This window comes from Fukomys damarensis, unplaced genomic scaffold (assembly GCF_012274545.1).
Source record: "Fukomys damarensis isolate Sample0158 unplaced genomic scaffold, DMR_v1.0_HiC HiC_scaffold_23, whole genome shotgun sequence".
NCBI classification, from domain to species: domain Eukaryota; kingdom Metazoa; phylum Chordata; class Mammalia; order Rodentia; family Bathyergidae; genus Fukomys; species Fukomys damarensis.
Genome location: NW_022900935.1, coordinates 5,382,468 through 5,399,647, shown reverse-complemented (window position 1 = coordinate 5,399,647; position 17,180 = coordinate 5,382,468). Strand labels below are relative to the sequence as shown.

At 51.5% G+C, this 17,180-nt stretch overlaps 1 protein-coding gene across 1 annotated transcript in view; it reads left to right on the top strand.

Moving 5' to 3' along the window:
* Grik3 (glutamate ionotropic receptor kainate type subunit 3) overlaps positions 1 to 17,180 on the top strand; it is a 478,898-nt gene that overhangs the window by 446,881 nt on the left and 14,837 nt on the right. The window contains exons 4-6 of the mRNA XM_033767981.1: positions 6,365 to 6,622; positions 13,697 to 13,878; positions 15,905 to 15,958. Coding sequence (XP_033623872.1) covers positions 6,365 to 6,622; positions 13,697 to 13,878; positions 15,905 to 15,958 — 494 coding nt within the window. The remainder of the gene's footprint in view (positions 1 to 6,364; positions 6,623 to 13,696; positions 13,879 to 15,904; positions 15,959 to 17,180) is intronic.

Sequence of the window (17,180 nt, the reverse complement as noted above, 5' to 3'; positions counted from 1 at the left end):
TCTTGACTATCACTCAAATCAAGCTGTAGACCACACAACCCCTTCAGAAGCCCCTCTGTGACCCCTCCACCCGGTCGACTCTGGAGGGCCTCCATTGTTCCACTGCTGCTGCCGCGCTCTGATTTGCCCTGACTTGGAGCTTCGTGGAGGTCAGAATTACCCAGCGTCTCCTTTTTCAAGCCTGGCTTCTTAAGTGCTACAGTGTCCTTATGAGAGTCCTCTGTGCTGTTGAATGCAGCAGTAGCTCATGGTTCTCTACTGATGGGCAGGGGCCCTTTATATGAACGTGCCCCTGTTTTTCAAAATGTATTTTATGTCTGTTGCACCTTTGAGCGGTTTCAGTCTGGGGCTAGTACTGCTGTGAAGTTACTGGTAGATGCACGAATATACTCACTTTTGTTGGTCATACCGAGGAGTGGAAGTTTGAGGTCATAGAAAGTGCCTGTGTTCAGCCAGTTTTTCAGAGTCCCTGTACCAGTTTGCACTTTCACCTGAAGGGCGTGAGACCATAGCTGCCTTCCATCTTCACTAACCCTTGGCAAAGTCAGTTTTATGTTTAAATTTTGGCCATTCTGGTGTTTTATGTAGTGGTTATCTCACTGTGGTTTCATTTTGTTTTTCCCTGATGATGAGAGGTTGAATACATTTTTTATGCTAATAGGTCATTTGAACACTGTCTTGGTATCCTTTCTATTTGGGGGAGAGATATAGAATATATTCATTGCAGCATTCTTCGTAATATTTTCTGAGGAGCAGAGTTCTTAATTTAAAGAAATCCAATTAATATTTTCCATTGTTGTGCTTTGCGTTCTGCTTGAGAAGTCACTGTCTATCCTGAGGTCATAAACATATTCTCCTCTCTTCTCATCTAGAAGCACTATTGTTTTATTTTTCATAGTTAGCTCTATGATCCAACTCAAACTGATTTTCTGAATATTATGAGAGATGGGGATTGAGGTCTATTCTTTCTACGTAATGCTGGTGGAAGTGAAAATTTCAACTTCTCTGAAGAATCGCTTGGCAGTATCTACTAAATCTTTTGCCTCTTACAAGAATGTTCCTAGCCACTTCAATGGTAACCACCAAAAGTTGGGAATAAATAAAGAGTTCCTCCCTACTCTTAGGCTAGATTGAGGGAATAGTCATACAGCGGAATTTTAATCAGCAGTAAAACAAAAGAAACTCTTGCTATACACTGTATCATAGATGAAGCTTAGACATAATGTGAAGTGAAAAGTGGGTACTTTTGGGGAGTCATACGCAGTGGGTGGTGGCTGGAAAGGAGTAAGAAGGAGCCTTCCTGGGTGTTAGAAACATGCTATAGCTCGATCCAAAAAGTGCAGGACCCATGAATATGTGATACATGAGGGCAGTTATATGTAAAAATTCACCCATTGCTTGCTTAAAACTGATTCACTTTACTACGTTGTAAATTTAATAAAAAGTGGTAGATAACATCCCATAAGAGCAACTCTAAGAGACATTTCTGCTATGGCATCATACTCCCCATTGGGTGCCCTCCATCTCACAGGAAGCCTCTTGTTCCCAAGATTTTTATTTCCTTCTTTTAATCTTTGATATTTTTAGCTGTATTCCTTGGAAGCATCTTTAAGACTCTTCCGAGGGAGTGCACTTGGGCCTAACTCAGATTAACCCAGTGATAATCCATTTTCCCCTAGGTGGAAGTTTCCATCCCCACCCCCACCCCCCATCTAGATCCAGATGCCTTCGGCACTGTGGAGCGAGGGGACGTGGAGGCATAGAGCCTGGCACCGCCTGCTCCCCCAGCTCTGATTGAATTAGTCCTTCTCCCTGCACGAGGCCCAGGAGGCCTTTCCCTATTAAAAGGGGCATTCACTTATTGTCTTTATTTTGAAATGTTTTATGGAAAATTAAAAGATGAGTAACTGCCAGGCAGTGCCTGAGCCAGCTACCCAGAGAGCGTCTGTGGTTCCTTCCAAGTCTGACCAGAGCAGCCCTGGAATCGACCCAGCCCTCCCCAGGCTCCTCTGCCTTCACTTATTCTCGGAGCTGCTCAATTCCTTTTAAGACACAAATTGATTGGGATAATTTTTGTTATAACTACAATTGCCATGGAAAGAAGGAGGGGGATGCATTCAGGCTGGGGACTCCTGCCATGATTGTGAACCACTGAGTTACTGTAAAATGACCAGAAAATGGATTCAAAATTGAAGCCACAAATAATGTAATTACTGCAGTGTGTGCTCAGGGCTGCCAGAACAAGGGTTGGCTGCTTCCCTGGAAACATCTGGAGAGAAAGCTGCCCCTGCTGGTGCTGCTGCTGTCACCCCTGCCCCGGTCCTTGGGAGTGGCATTGATCTTCCAGGCTGGAAGAGCCTCAGAGCTTTGAAGGAAAGGGGGATGGGCAAAGGGATATGCAGAGAGGCCAAAGAGAGGAAATAGATGGAGGACAGGGCTGGTATTTCCTGCCACTCAACAGTGAGATCTGATCACCACATCTCTGGCAAAATAAAACCCAGTGTGGGTATCATCAACACAGTAGCACCACCATTGTCACACCTGTCAGCACCAATGCGTTAGCACTGCCGTCCCGCTGATACTGCCATCCCCGTCCATCGTGGTATCACCTCCACTCAACAGTGTCAGCAGCACTGTCACTACCCCTGCCATCACCGTCTCCGTCACTGTTAGGACAGCGGCATCTTTGTCACCGTCAGTCCCATCCGTGCGAAAGCCATCACCCTTCCTCCTGTCACCACCTGTTACTGCGATGGCATTAACATCCTCCTCATCACGGATCTCGACGCTATCAGAATTGTTACCACATGAATCCATTCAAATCGGTCAGTATCACCACACCCGGGATCCTCAGCACCGTCGTTGCCATGACAACAGCATCTTCCTCACCCTCAGTCTCATCGACATCACTACCACCATCCCACCGATGCTGTCATCACCATCACCTCCTCTCTTCTCAGTGCGTACATCACTATTGTCATTACTATTACTGTCGCAACACCCCCGTCGATGTCACCCTCATCAATGCCATCAGCATTCTGATCGATCGATAGCTTTGTGATGTGGCCTTCCCTATCACAGTTGCTCTTAAAACTACCTTTACCATTCTCCTACCAATCAATATCCAAACAAAACCACTTCCTTCAAGGGCGTTCTCACAACCCATTGCAGCATGATACTTTGTTTGGCCTGCACTCCCCTGCCTCCGTCAAGCAAGATTCCTGGACCTTGAGAGGCAAGAAGACCTGGGAGGTTGTACGAGGTTAGGAGGGGTGGAGTCGCATCGTCTAGCCTGCTTCAAGGCATAGATCAAAGTGGAAAATCCAAGAGGCAGAGCCTTAGAAGCAGTGCTGGGAGGGAAGGAGACGTCCACGTATTGCAACCAAGTCTTCAATCTGAACGTCCTCAGGGTAAAAGGGAGAAAAGAGACAGGAAGTTCTGGGACAGAAACAGAGATATCGGGGAGCTGCGAGGGGGTGCGACTGTCACTCCCTGTGACCATCTGCTCCAGGTTGGTATCCAGATTCAGTGGCTCCGAGTGACTCACAGATGGCCTTGGGGCCCAGCATCCTTGGAGAAAGGGCATTGAAAAAGAGAATTGTCCCTAAGTGTGACAGTTTGCTGACAAACCCAGGGTTCCTATGTTTGAAGCGTTAATATCACTGAGGTTCATCTCACACACAGTCACACAGAAGGCTACCCAAAGCTTGACTATGAGGTGACAAAACTGTGTTTCCCTGACCTGGCCTCCAGTCCCTGCACTGTAGGAGTGCAAGGAAGACGTCACGCTCCCTGCTTTGTGTCCTCCTCGGCCTTGGTGTTGGCCACAAGGTATCCTGGTCCCCCAGGAGATGCTCTCCACACTGACTCTGTCACCATCTGTGCTCTAGGTGGCTCTGGCAGGCTCCCACACTGCTGCATTTTCACCCCAGCCATAAGTACCATTCTCTGATATTCTTGGAGGAAGTAGAAATTTCAGGGAGAATAGCTACTTTACCTAGCAATCTCCCATTTCCAAGAAGCAGTGAGGTTAATGATGGATGTCAGCTAAGATGAAAAATATGCGAAGATTACCCAGTGTCGTAGAGTCAAGTCTACTCTGTATGCCTGGGTCGGGTGGTTACCACTTTTGTGCCTTGGATGGGGCTTTCCCTCCTCGGGTCAGCCTCTCCTCCCAGGACAGACATCCTTGAGACCAAAGAGATTCACCCTTTTGAGGGCCAGCTAGACTTTGCTCTCAATATCTAGAACGCCTGAATTCCCTGCCCAAGTGGCCCTGAGCCCACTCCCATGGCCTGCATGTCCCCCTCCCCAAGGTCTGTCCTTTGGAGGAAGAGCCATGCTCCAAGGTACAGGCTTCCAGGCCCTGGGGGCAACCGGGGCAGCTGTGTGCAGAGGTGCGGGCGGGGCTTGGATGGAAGGGCTGGGGTGCGCACATAGAAGGGGCGAAGCTCCTGTGGCTCAGGATGGAGCTGGCTGGACAAGCCAGGGCTGGGCGCTGCCTCTCTCCACGTCACCGTGTGTGAGATGTCTCCATTTCTCAGGCCATCACAAAGGTGCACTTTTCAAGGTAGGCAGAAAATATGTATTTTGTTTAGCACTTTGTTAGCTTGACTCCCACATAAATATTTAGCCTCATGGCATGTGGATCTCCATCTGTATCCTGGCCCTGGGCCCTACAAATCTTAGAGGAGCGCCTGTGCCCACGAGGGCTCTCCCAGAAGCCCTTGAGGCAACCGTAGCGGATTCACCCGGAGTGCTTTGCCTGATGCCGCCCCACGCATTGTAGATACACATCACATGACTGCTCCTCTGTATAGGACAGGAAAAGGTATGGAGACCAGGAAAGGTAGAGACAGCTGCTGGAAGAAAGGGGTATGGCTCCGCAGGAGTCGTCCCTGAATGTGCCCTTTTTCAGGAATCATTAGACAAAATCCCCTCTGTGAGGTGCAGCTGCCCTGACTCTACTGAGCCGCTCATGTGAGGCCATCCCAGCCCAATGGAAGCCTCTCTGCCCGGCCTGGGGCTTCCTCGGGATCACAGACGATTTGAAGGTGGTGATTTGACACTCAATCACTCCTCAGATGTTGGCTAAGCACTGTGCATATATGAATAAATGACAGAGATCAAGCACCATTCTCTTCAGGGCTTGCATTCAAGTGGAAGGAGAAAGTCAACAAATGCACAAGACTTCTGTTGATCATTTAATAAAGATGACAGGCTGTGGGGCTTAGAAAGTGTGGTGGGACTTTCTATTAGAGGTAGGGCAATGTTGACCTTTCTAGTAAGACACATACACAGAGATCTGAGGGAAGGGGGAGAGAGTCATGTTGGTATATGAAGAAAGAACATTCCAGTCTGAGAAAATAGCGAGTGCAAAGGCCCTGAGGCAGGAGTGTGCCTAATGTGTTTGGGGACCATCATTCATGGAAGTCAGTGGGGATTGAGTGCTCTCGGGGAGGGAGAGAATGGGAGACAAAGTCAGAAAGATGAGGGGAGTCAGGGATGGGGAGAAGCCGCAATAAATTGGGCCTCTTCAGCCACTGTAAGGGCCCTGATTTTTGTGCTGAGTAGGATGGAACCACTTGAAGAAAAGCCTTATATCCTGAGAGCCCTTGCTGGCTGTGGAGAGCAGAACAGACACTGGGAAGGACGAATGAGCTGTGATAATCCAAGTGTCAGACCATGGTGATTAGACAAAGGAGGGAGGTAGGAGAGGGAGTAGGAGAAGTGGTCAGAGTGACAGCTCTTGAAGGAGAAGCAGCATGAGTCGGACTGGGTTTTGGCCTGCAAGAGAACCAGAGAAGTCAAGGCAAAGCCAAGGCTTTGGGCACGGAGGTCAGAGACAGTGGAGACGCCCTTGACAGTGGTGAGGGAGGCTGGGAGGAGAAGAGGAGGCTGATTTTGTACATGTTGCTCTGAGATGCCTCTTAGATATCTCAGTGATGATGCTGAGAGAGAGGGGAGATGGCCGAGTCGGGACTGGAGGGTGGAGAAGCATCAACCAATGCACAGCTGTGTTTTCAAGCTCCCCGGTGCAGGCCTGGCACAGAGCTGGTGGTGCTGCTGCTCACCATGGCCATGACATCACGGGTGACCGGCATGCCTGTGTCCCGGGTGCTTCCTAAGGGCCAGACACCATGCTACCATCTTTCACACATCATCTCTTGCCTTCCTGGATCAAAGAGAGACATTAATACCCCCATTTCTCAAATGATAAAACTGAGATTCAGAGAGATGGCGAGTCACCCACCCCCTGAGGGTTCCAGATGTTTTATCCCCATTTACCAGATCATCAAAACCACCCCCCCGTGCCCAAAATCCCCAGTGCTGACCCCTGTGCTGCTCTCCCCCATCACTGCAGCCTGTGACCAGCTGGCGCTGGGTGTGGTGGCGATCTTTGGGCCGTCACAGGGCTCTTGCACCAACGCCGTCCAGTCCATCTGCAACGCCCTGGAGGTGCCTCACATCCAGCTGCGCTGGAAGCATCACCCACTGGACAACAAGGACACCTTCTACGTGAACCTCTATCCCGACTATGCCTCACTCAGCCACGCCATCCTGGACCTGGTCCAGCACCTCAAGTGGCGGTCGGCCACCGTGGTCTATGACGACAGTACAGGTGGGTGGTCAGGCTGGGCTGGGCTGGGAGGGTGGAGGGGACAGAACCCCAGCTTCAGGCTCTCATCTGCTTGCCTAACAGCTGCCCCTGGGGAAAAGGCACAGCCTACAGCACAGCCCATCTTTGCCCCTGTGGTCACCTGCACCTACAGGACACTCTCACACCTTGCTCAGCCCCAGGCCCTCCACACTTACCTCTTGTCTTGCCCTGCATGCTACCTCCAGGCCCCACCCAGCCTGAGTGCTCAGATCTGTACTTGGCACCCAGCCTACCCGTCACTCACACCTCTACTCACCAGCATGGCCTCCACTGTCACACCCAGAGGTCTCTGGGGTATGGCCTGAAGTTAAATGTGGGTGTGCTGGAGCCCAAACACCCTGGTCTCTATCTCAGCTATCCTACCTGCTGCCTGTGCACCCACTCGTGGGCCTCAGTTGCCTCCTCTACAGAATGTGGAGGTTAAAAGGCATAAGGCAACCAGGCACACAGGGCTCACTGAAATGAGTTCTGCCCCTCTTTGCATCTGCACCCAGTAAAGACACTTGTCTCTACCTACACAGCAGCTGTGCTCACATGTGGACACCCAGCCTCCCACATGACCCAGCCAAGACCAGACCCACAGAAGAGGGATCCATCTCATACCCCTTCCCAGTTGGAGCTAACGATAGCATTCTTCTGAGTAGGACCCGCTTGGAGAAGTCCTGCCTAACCTTTCTGAGCTAGCCTGGGACATCCCAGAAAATTCTAGGACAATGTGCCACCCCTGTGTCTGGGTCCCAGGCCCGCCACTAGCAATCGGGCAAATGTGTTCTGAGCCTTTCCTTCTGCCCTCATCCACTGCTGAGAGCTGTGGATACCCAGGTGAATAAAAGCCCCCACCTTAGACTTGGGGGACACAGACGGTGCTGCACTGCTGTCTCTGAGAAACTATATGCAGAGGGCTAAAGGGCTTGCTTGAGGTCACGGAAAGGGCCTGGGTGAACAGAGGGAGAGGAGAAAGAAAGGGCTCCTTGCTGAGCTTTGCCCTGGTCCTCAGTCAGCCTCAGGACGGGCCCTCCAGTGACAGAAGAATGCTGCTGGGTTGGTGCCCTAAAAAACACTACCACTTGTCTGCAGGGGGCCAAGTGGTGGCAGTTTCGGTTAATTTCGGTGAGTTCTCGGGGTGATCCATTAGAAAGGAAGACATTGAGACTCAAGAGGGCGACACGCCCTGTCTCTGGGACCCAGCTAGAGTCAGAGCCAGCAGCACCTGCAGGCCTGGTCAAGTCTAAAACCAGTGCTCACAGCCAGCGGGTTCTTCTCCCTCTCCTCTCTCTTTCCAAAGACTCAGTCCCAAGCCATTTCTTACCCCGGCCTCTTAAGAAAGAGTGACCTTGGCAAATCATTTAACTCATCTGGCCTCACTCTTCGCACTTGTCAAGAGCTGCAGCATCCAGTCTCGGAAGAGCCCTCCAGCTCTCCGGCGCCTGTGATTCATGTCAGCTCTTGATTACCTCCTAATGGGCAGTGGGACTCGCAGGGCAAGAAGCCCTCAGAAGAGAAAATCAGAAAGTTGTTTATTTATCTCGGGATTCCACAAACATCCACTGAGTTCCCACTGTACCCAGAGCACCAGACAGGAGATCCTTGAAAGCAGAGTCCCCACTCCAGTGCTGCCTGGAGTCCTCAGCAGGAGTGCCGTCCCTGCCCCCTGCAAGTCACCGCTGGTGTCTCTGCAGCACTGTGCTACCTTCTGTCTTCATGCGCTGCAGTGAATGACGTCTCTCTCTGAGCCCATCTCTGCCCCCCGACCACACACTCTCTGTGCCTCCAGGATTTAGCACGGAGCCTGGTACAAAGTCGGTGTTTTCAAATGTTGGTTGGACTGAATTGAGTGGGATTGAGTTGAATAGAATTGAAAATCAAGTTGAATTAAACTCGAAGTATTCCAGGGTAAAGTGTGAGGGTAAAGAAGTAAAGACGTTAACCCCTTTTGTTTTGAGTAGTTAATCATATTATAAAGAGTGGGTGCCTGTCGAGAGGTCACTGGTGATTTCAGGCCATCGGAGCTAAGAATCACGCGCTGTGACTCATGCACAGTCAGAGCTGGAGGCCCCGGGAGAGGTGCTCTGAGGCCTCGGTTTGCCTGTGCTGTTACACCGGCGGAGGAGAGAGACTCGGATCCTTGCTGCCGGGCCTTCAGATGAAAGGGCAGGGAGAGCAGTGGCCGGGCGCGACGAGTGGAAAAGAGCGGGGTGCGCGAAAGTGAAGAGGGGAGGCCATGCGCGGCAGCGGCGGGGAGATGAGAGTCCAGCCTAAGGAGACGGTCTGAGTATGGAGCGAGGGAGGGAAAAGTCAGACACACTGGCTGAAGGGAGAGCCTGGAGCAAGCGGGCTGTAACTGGAATGTCACAGACACAGAGCTCGGTAGACACTGGGGAAACCACTGCCCAGCCGGGCTGGGCCTCCAGGCTGGGTGGGGCGGGGAGGCTTCGCAGGGGAATGGAAGCTGCGGTAAGATGACGGGTGACAAGCGAGCGGAACTGGTCACAGCTGATGCCGAGTCTGAGGCTCCCTGTCCCCAAGGATTCTAGCTCTACTGCATGGGCATCAACTGATCTTCAGATCTGATGGTTTAGAATTACTATTAACTACTCAGGAGAAAGAAAAAGAAAAAGGGGATGAGAGCATCATTTCTTCCCCCTCACCAGTACCCAATTCATTCTTCCCTGCAATTTCTAATTAGTCTAATTCAATCTGATTTCTAATTTGACTCAACGGAGTTCAGTCTAAACATTTTAAAACGGGAGAATCAATAAGAGAAGGGGTTTGGACAAGTAGTCTTGGGGAATGAGGGCAGGATTCAAGCATTAATGCAACCTCCAAAGTGAGTAGCAGATGGCAAGAAGCACGTTCCCAGAGTCAGGCTATTATGAGGCAGGACAGCTTGTGGTCCATCACAGCCCGGGAATGGAAAGTACATTAGAGCACAGGCTCCAGCTGCGTCTGCTTTAGGGGCTGTGTCCATTAGGATGTTTTGCCTATGAGTAACAGACAGCCCAGCTCAAACTGATTCAAGAATTGGCTGCTTGGTTATATCACTGACACCTAGGAAGGGGTCTTTCCAGGGCTGGTTTAGCAGCTCGACAAAATCAAAGTGCTGGATCAGTCTCGCCAGGACCCTCTTGGCTTTTCCTCCTAGTCACAGTAAAGTTGCTACAACTCCAAGCATCCTCTCTTCTTCACACGAGGCCGCCCAAGCAGGAAGGAAGGAAGGAAGGAGGTAGGAGCCAAAGGGATTTGTGTTGATGTGACTCATGCTTCTTATCACGGAAGGAAATCTGTCTCAGAATCTTTTAGAAGACAGTTCTGCATAGCTCTCTGGGACCACACCTACTACTCTAAACACTGTGAAATGACATTGGAATCGGCACTGATTGGCCCTTCAAAATCTTGAGTCACCTCTGGGGACCGCCACATTGCTATCAAACAAAAGCCTATTTCTTTTCGCAGTCCAGAAGAGGGTGCATCGGTTAGCTCTTTTTATAGTGACAAACTACCCTGAAAATTCAGTGGCTTAAAGTAATAAGCATTTGTTTAGCTCCTAAGTCCACAAGGTCAGCAATTTACATAGCCTGCTGAGGAGGTTTCTCTGGTCTCAGCTGCCTTGTTCACCTGCCTGTTGGTTGATCTAGACTGGCCTTGGCAGGAAAGACATTGAGTCCAGGCTGTCCCCCGTTTCTGTCCTCCAGCAGGCTCATGCAAGCAGGATAATGGCAGAGGAGTGATATATTAAACCCCGTGTATACGATTCCACGTCAGGGGTCTGCTTGCATTGTGCCTGCTAATATTCTTCTGGTCAAGACAAGTCACAAGGCTGGAGGACACAGCAAGATTACCTGAGATAGGGCCTGGATGTCAGGAAGGACAAAGAATTGGGGCCATCACTGCAATCTACTTTAGGAACAATGGCTTTTGAGGAGACAACTACTGTTTGCCCTTTGAGCTGTGCTACCTCTCTACCTTTCTAACCTAATCTGTGCACAAAGACAATCCCCCCCCCCCCGCCATGCTGAGGATTGAACCCAGGGTCTCACACATGCTAGGCAAGTCCTCTACCACTGAGCTACACCCTCAGCCCTTTTTATTGTATTTTAAGACAGCGTCTGCCCAAGTTGTGTAGACTTGTGCTCAAACTTGTGATTCTCCTGCCTCAGCCTCTAATTACAGGCATCTGTCACTTAGTCCAGCTAAAGAAAAAGTCTCTCCTGGATAAAAGGAAATATTTAGAAAAATCCGGGGTGGGGAAAAGGGTCCCAGCCTAGGAGCCAAAAGATTGTATCTCAAATTTTGATCCTTTTCCTAGCATGCTGTAAAACCTTGGGACGGTCCCTTAATTTCTGCAGCCCTTGGTTTCTTCCTTTGCAACATTGGAATGAAAATCTCTGTTCCACACGCCTTCTAGGATTGGGAGATGGTTAAACAGGGTAATGAATGCAGAAGTGCTTCGTAAGTGAAAAGCACGATTCCCACAACCATGATTCACTGCAGATATTTTGAGAGGGATTGATGAGGGAAGCAGCCGGGAAGGAAAGCACAGCTCAGGCAAACAAAGACAGCTTCATCCTCTGCTGGGCTGGGCTGGGCGGAACTCTGTTCTCCTTTGGGAATTCACTGATGGCAAGAAGGTCTGACATTTGCTGCCGGAGAATGTGGGTCACTGTGCATTACACAGGACGATGTACTTGGCTGACAGGGAGGCCCTGCTGGCCTCTGATTCGGCATCTATCCTGTCCCCGTCCTTGTGTTTTGGGTCCCTGAAGCCTTCATGCCTACTGCTGCTGAGCATGGGCTGGAAACCAAGTGTGATCTGGGCACCCTGGGCCTCTTGGGGTAATAGGTATGGAAGGTCAGCATCATTTAGCCAAGCCAGCTGAGACTTTCTGAATACACTGGGAGGAGGATGCACAGGACTGGTTGTGATTGGGTCAGCTTGTGGCCTCTCCTCTGCTGAGGCCACCTGACATCATCTCCCTGCTCCCATCAAGTCCAGGGTTAGCAGGCATGGGGGCCTGTTTGGTCCAGACCTCTCTAAGCCTCCAGACCCTTCTCCCAGCCACTGCACCTGGGTCTAGGACTTTGCGTGGGAACGCAGTGAGCCCCAGCTCTCCCGTCTCTATCCTGCAGCAGACTCACTGTCAGGACAGTGGCGTAGGAGCGGGACAGCGGCCTTGGCAAAGCTTGTGCTGGAGCTCTTTGGGAAACATGACTGTCCTCCTCAGCACAGTGAAATGATGGAAAGCAATCAGACTGCTTTCCTGATGCCCAGCCCTTAAAAATAGGAAGGATAGCTGAATAGACTCAGGCTGTATACCAGAGATGGCTTGGGAGACGTGGCTTCATTGGAAGCCTTCTGGGAATGGGCTGAGTGCGGGGATTCCATCTAGATGTGGGACACTGTAGCTGCCGAAACAAACTTTCATCCAGTACAGACTAGCTCAAGAAAAATTGTGTGTGTGCGTGTGTGTTGAGCAGCAGGTGGAGAGGTGTTGGCAGCCTTTACTGAAAAGTTCAGGGTAATTTTTGCTTCAGGTACTGGTCAATCCAAAGGCTCAAATGAGTATCATCAGAACTTCCTTTCTCTCTGTTCTCTTGGACTCTACTCCGTTGCAGTCCTTGGGAAGTTCTATTGGTGACCCCGGATTATACATCCCTATTTGAAGTTGAATGAAAAGGAAATGTTTCTTACCTGCTGCAACAAGGAGTCACTCTGATAAGAGCCGACTGAGTCCTGTGTCCATCTCCGAGTCAGTCTTATTCCTAGAGGATGTATTCATGGGCCAGGCTAGGGCCGTGTGTTTTGCCCCTAACACATAAACTGGGAGTAGGGGCGCAGTTGTTCCCCAAAGGAAAATCAGAGTCCTATTAGTGAGGAGATAGGGTGTGGCTGTGTGAACAATGAACCAGGAGGCAGCCACTGGGCCAAGGGTGGCAGATGGCCAGGTGGGGGAGGGGACAGCCCGCCAGCCCCTCCTGCATGGGCCAACCTGGGCGAATAGAGAGCAGCAAGCAGACTCCCTTCCAGACTGCACAAAGGAGTCAGCAAGAATGGGCCCTGAAATAGGGACAGAAATGAACTTAATTAGACCTAAGCAAGCCATTTGTCTCCAGGAAGTGACATTCAGTTTTCCCTGGAAGTCCCCAGATTAAGTGCTTTTACAAAATGCCAAGGTGGAGGATAGATTTTTTCAGTGTGGGAAGAGAAAAACAGCAAGTCAATCCAATTACGGAAATTTCTGTTGAGTACTACCTAAGGGCCAGGCTCCACTCCAGGGATTACGGCGACCCATTCCCCAATTTCAAGGTCCTCATGGTTGGATGAGAAGAGTTACGGGGTGCCAGAGGAGGCTGAGTGAAAGAGCTAGTAATCTGGCCATGGCGGGGTGTCTGGGCAGGAAGTCTTTTCTGAACAAAGCAATAGAAGCAGGCTTCATGGAGGAGGTGTGGCATTAAACCTAGAAGAATGAATACATAAAGTTTACCAAGGCAGCCTTCTCACGGGGTGGGGGGCACATAGAGTACCTGGCCTTTGGTAGTCTGACAGTTGGGATGTGCTAGTACCTTTGAGGCTAGAGCTACCTCTTGTGTCCACATACCAGAGGTGTATTTGCTGGAGATGTTTGGGAAATTATGCCCCATGTTTCACAAAGCTGTCTATGCCTATTATGGTGAGAGATGCAAGTAGGTGTGATCAGCAGGAACTTGCTGTCTGTGCCTCCTTTTGAATCTCTGTACACATGTACATGTATGCATGTGAGCACAGGCCTTTGTCTACATCTACAGAGGTGTCTCTAAGCCCAAGTGTATGTCCTTTAGGTATCAGCTTGCACACGTGCCTACCCGTGTGTGTGTGTACACACACGCACACACATTGGTGCTCCAGCCTTGGTGCACATGCAGGCCTGTCCGGGTGTACACATCTCTGCCTGAGTGCACTCACGCCTGTCTCTGGACACTTCCGGCCATGTCCATGCACACACACATATCTCTGTGGGCCACATGCACACGTGTGGCTTTTTGCCCTGTGCTCCTCAGGGCTCATCCGGCTGCAGGAGCTCATCATGGCCCCGTCAAGATACAACATCCGCCTGAAGATCCGCCAGCTCCCCATCGACTCCGACGACTCTCGCCCCCTGCTCAAGGAGATGAAACGTGGCCGGGAGTTCCGCATCATCTTCGACTGCAGCCACACCATGGCAGCCCAGATCCTCAAGCAGGTGCGTGAGTGCCGGCCAGCAGAGGGGTGGCTGGGGCCTGCTGACCATTTCTCCCAACCTCCCCTTTCCTGGACACAGCCGTGATGCACGGCTCCTAGCACTGCCTCTCCCTGACTGTGACCTTTGATGTCACTTTGCCTCTTCAAGCCTTAGTTTCACCAGCAGCAAAACTAACTGGACGGTCTGCCCATCCAGCCCTAGCACACTGAGAGTACCCAGTAAATGCGTTTTGCCTAGGTACAGGTGGGAGGTGGGCTGCTAGAGGGTCCCAAAGCCACCCAGAAACAGAACCCTCCAGGAGACACAGGCAGGCTTCAGATTCGCAGGAAGAGCCCCACAGTGCCTCACCGCCTCTCCCAGTGACTCATTCCTCATGGCCTGCGGCACGTGGTGTCACTCTCCTATTACACGGAGGTGCATCAAGGTCCCTTGCACCACCGTCTGCTCAGCTGTGCAGCAGTGGTGGGAGGTAGAGGACTCTTGGTCCTGCGCAGGCCTCCACTCCCAGTGCAGCTCAGCCTGGTGTGTTGGGGACCAGAGCCAAGTGCTGCAGCCACGTAAGAAAACCACAGCAAAATCTCCAGCAACCTCCAAGAGTGCCGCAGAGGAAACCAAAAGCACTCTGCTCGGAGCCTGTGTTTTGTGTGAAAGGCATAGATGTCATCCCAGGAAGTACCCCTGGTGATTGGAGGAGGCATTCTATGGGGCTTTGACACATAACCCGCTGAAATATAGGTCATAAGTTGGGGACACCGGTGCAGGGAGAGAGGTGCTCCAGGGGAGTTTCAAAGCCTGGTGACGCTGGAGTTCCCCCTCCAGTTGGGCCCCTCACCCCCAGCCAAATGGCAAACTCGACTAGAAGGCTCCTTCACAGCAGTAAAAGGCTAGTTCTCAGGCTTCTGCTCTGCCTGAGTCATTCCCTCCTCTGTGGATATAGTTAGTAATCCCTGGTACAGACAGGTCTGCGGATTCTGTGAGGCAAGGAAAGCAGAGTTTCTTCTGATGTCCAGCATGTGGTCTGCAGTGGGCACGGGGGATCCTTCACATCAACATGGAGGAAACACGCTCTGCAGAAAATCCTTAACCTGAATTCTCCTGGCCACCTGCTCCCAGTGCTCCCCTCTCCCCACCTTACATAACGGAGTGACAGTGACAGTCACAACGTTGGTTTACCAAAGAGTTCCTCTGCCGGGTACCTGTCACTTCCTACTAACTCTGGGAAAGGGAGACAGGTATCACACCCAGTTGACAGTGTGGGGACTGAGACTCAAGGGGAAAGTAGAGGGACCACGGTCATCCAGCTAGAAAGGCAGAACTTATTCTCAAGTCTGCAGGACTTGAAAACTTCTGGAGTTAAAGGCAAGGTTTCCATGTGCAGCTAAATAGGATTGAAAGCAGTTCAAACTGTCTGCCGCTGCCGGGTTCCAGTGAAGCCTTCTGGTCCTGATGGGGATCGGGGTGCTCCAGCCTGGGACAGAACTTGTAGCAGTTTCAAGGTATATTTGACCTGTGACATTTTGCCCCAGAGCACCTGATGGGCCCAGAATTCTAAATATATCTTGTAGATTTTATGGCAGTATATCATAAAAACCCCACAGCAGCTCTGTGGGTCAGAGGGGACCAGGGAAACAAGGAGGTCTCGGCGCTTCTGTCCTCAGGCTGAGGATAGCCCCTGCCCTCGGGCCTGGCTCAGGGGGGCGCTGTCTCTGGAGCCAGAGCAGCAAAGTGGGCAAAGCAGAGCTGGGCCCTTAAGGGGCAGCTACAGCTGCTGTGTCAGCACCTCTCTGAGTGTGGCTGGATCCCGCCCAACCCTGCAGAATAGGGAACCCTTGGAGAGTGCGGCCCCGAATCCGGCATCTTGATCTACCCTGTGGGCAATCTCCAGCCACTATTCAGAGGTCTCAGACCAGAGAGCCAGCCCCGCCAGCCCACAGCCCAGGCTGCTCCGTCCCCAGTTCTCACCCGGGGTAAAGGGACGGGTCATGAGGGTGCCCCCACTGGTGGCTGACACTTTGCTCTCCCGCAGGCTATGGCCATGGGCATGATGACCGAGTACTACCACTTCATCTTCACCACTCTGGTAACGTACCTTGGGGTCTTGGTGAGAGAAGGGGCGGGGGTCCCTCAGATCAAGGCCACTGTGCCCTGGCCTGGACCAGCCCACTGGGCACAGGTGCTGCAGCTAGAGGAGACCTGAGCACCTGAAGACTGTGGCCCCAGGAGTGGCCCCAGGAAAAGGCACAAAGATGCCTCTGTAACCTGCCTGCCTTTGAGAAGCCACATGGTTAGGATTAAAGAAATGGACTCTGAAGCCAGTGTGGATGCAGTTCCGCTGCTTATTTGTAGTAGGAGCTTGGATAAGTCATTTAACCTCTGTGCCTCAGTTTCTTCTGCTACAAAATGGGTTTCTGCCTCCTCCAGGGTTGCGAGGACTAATGAGTCAGCCATACAAAATGCTGAGAGCAGTGCCTGGTTCATGCAGAGCTGTAGAAGTAGCAGCTCTTATGACTCGTATGATCCTTAGTCTTCACCTTGGCTTCCCACGCCTGCCTCCTCCTTACACATCAGCTGGACTAGAATTGCCACTGTAGACTCCTGCAACATCCCCGCTGAAGTCAGACCCCTCACTGACAGCAGGCCAGCCCACCTGCAGGCTCCAGATGGGTTCTGTCCAAACTCCGAGAACATTTAGGACCATTTAAACCCATTAGGATAATGAGATGTGGCCTGAGATCAGCAGAATAAAGGCTTCCCTGTGCCAAAGGGGCACCAGCCTTGGAACCAGATGCCCTCGGACCTTCTGGGGTCCCGCTGTTCCACCCATCCCAGGTCTGGGGCAGGTGTGGGGCCTGCAGACCGTCCTTTTACTGAAATAAGCCATGGCAGTCAGGGTTGCCCCCACTCTTGCAGCCCCCACAGGCCGCTGAGGGGTTTCATTCATTTCTCAACACCTAGTTAACCTTTCTCACTCAGCATCTGTGCTAAGCTGAGCACTGTACCCTGGGATGATTAGGACCGATGACTTTCTCTTCACGTCTCTGTATCTGGCTCCTATACAGCAGGCCTTACGGGCCTGGCCAGAGAGCCTGAGGCACAGCACAGGCTGATGCTATGTGCTGAGGGGCTGGTGGAAAGTAAGAAGTTTGACTCATGCTTTACAGAGAAACAGGTGCCTGAACTGGGCCTTAACAGATCAGTAGGCAGTGGTTAGGCAGTAGGAGTTCGCTGATGGAAAAGAGGAATTCCATATAGAGGGAACAGCGTGAGCAAAGGTCAAGAGGCAAGTTAGCTCTTCAGGAGTG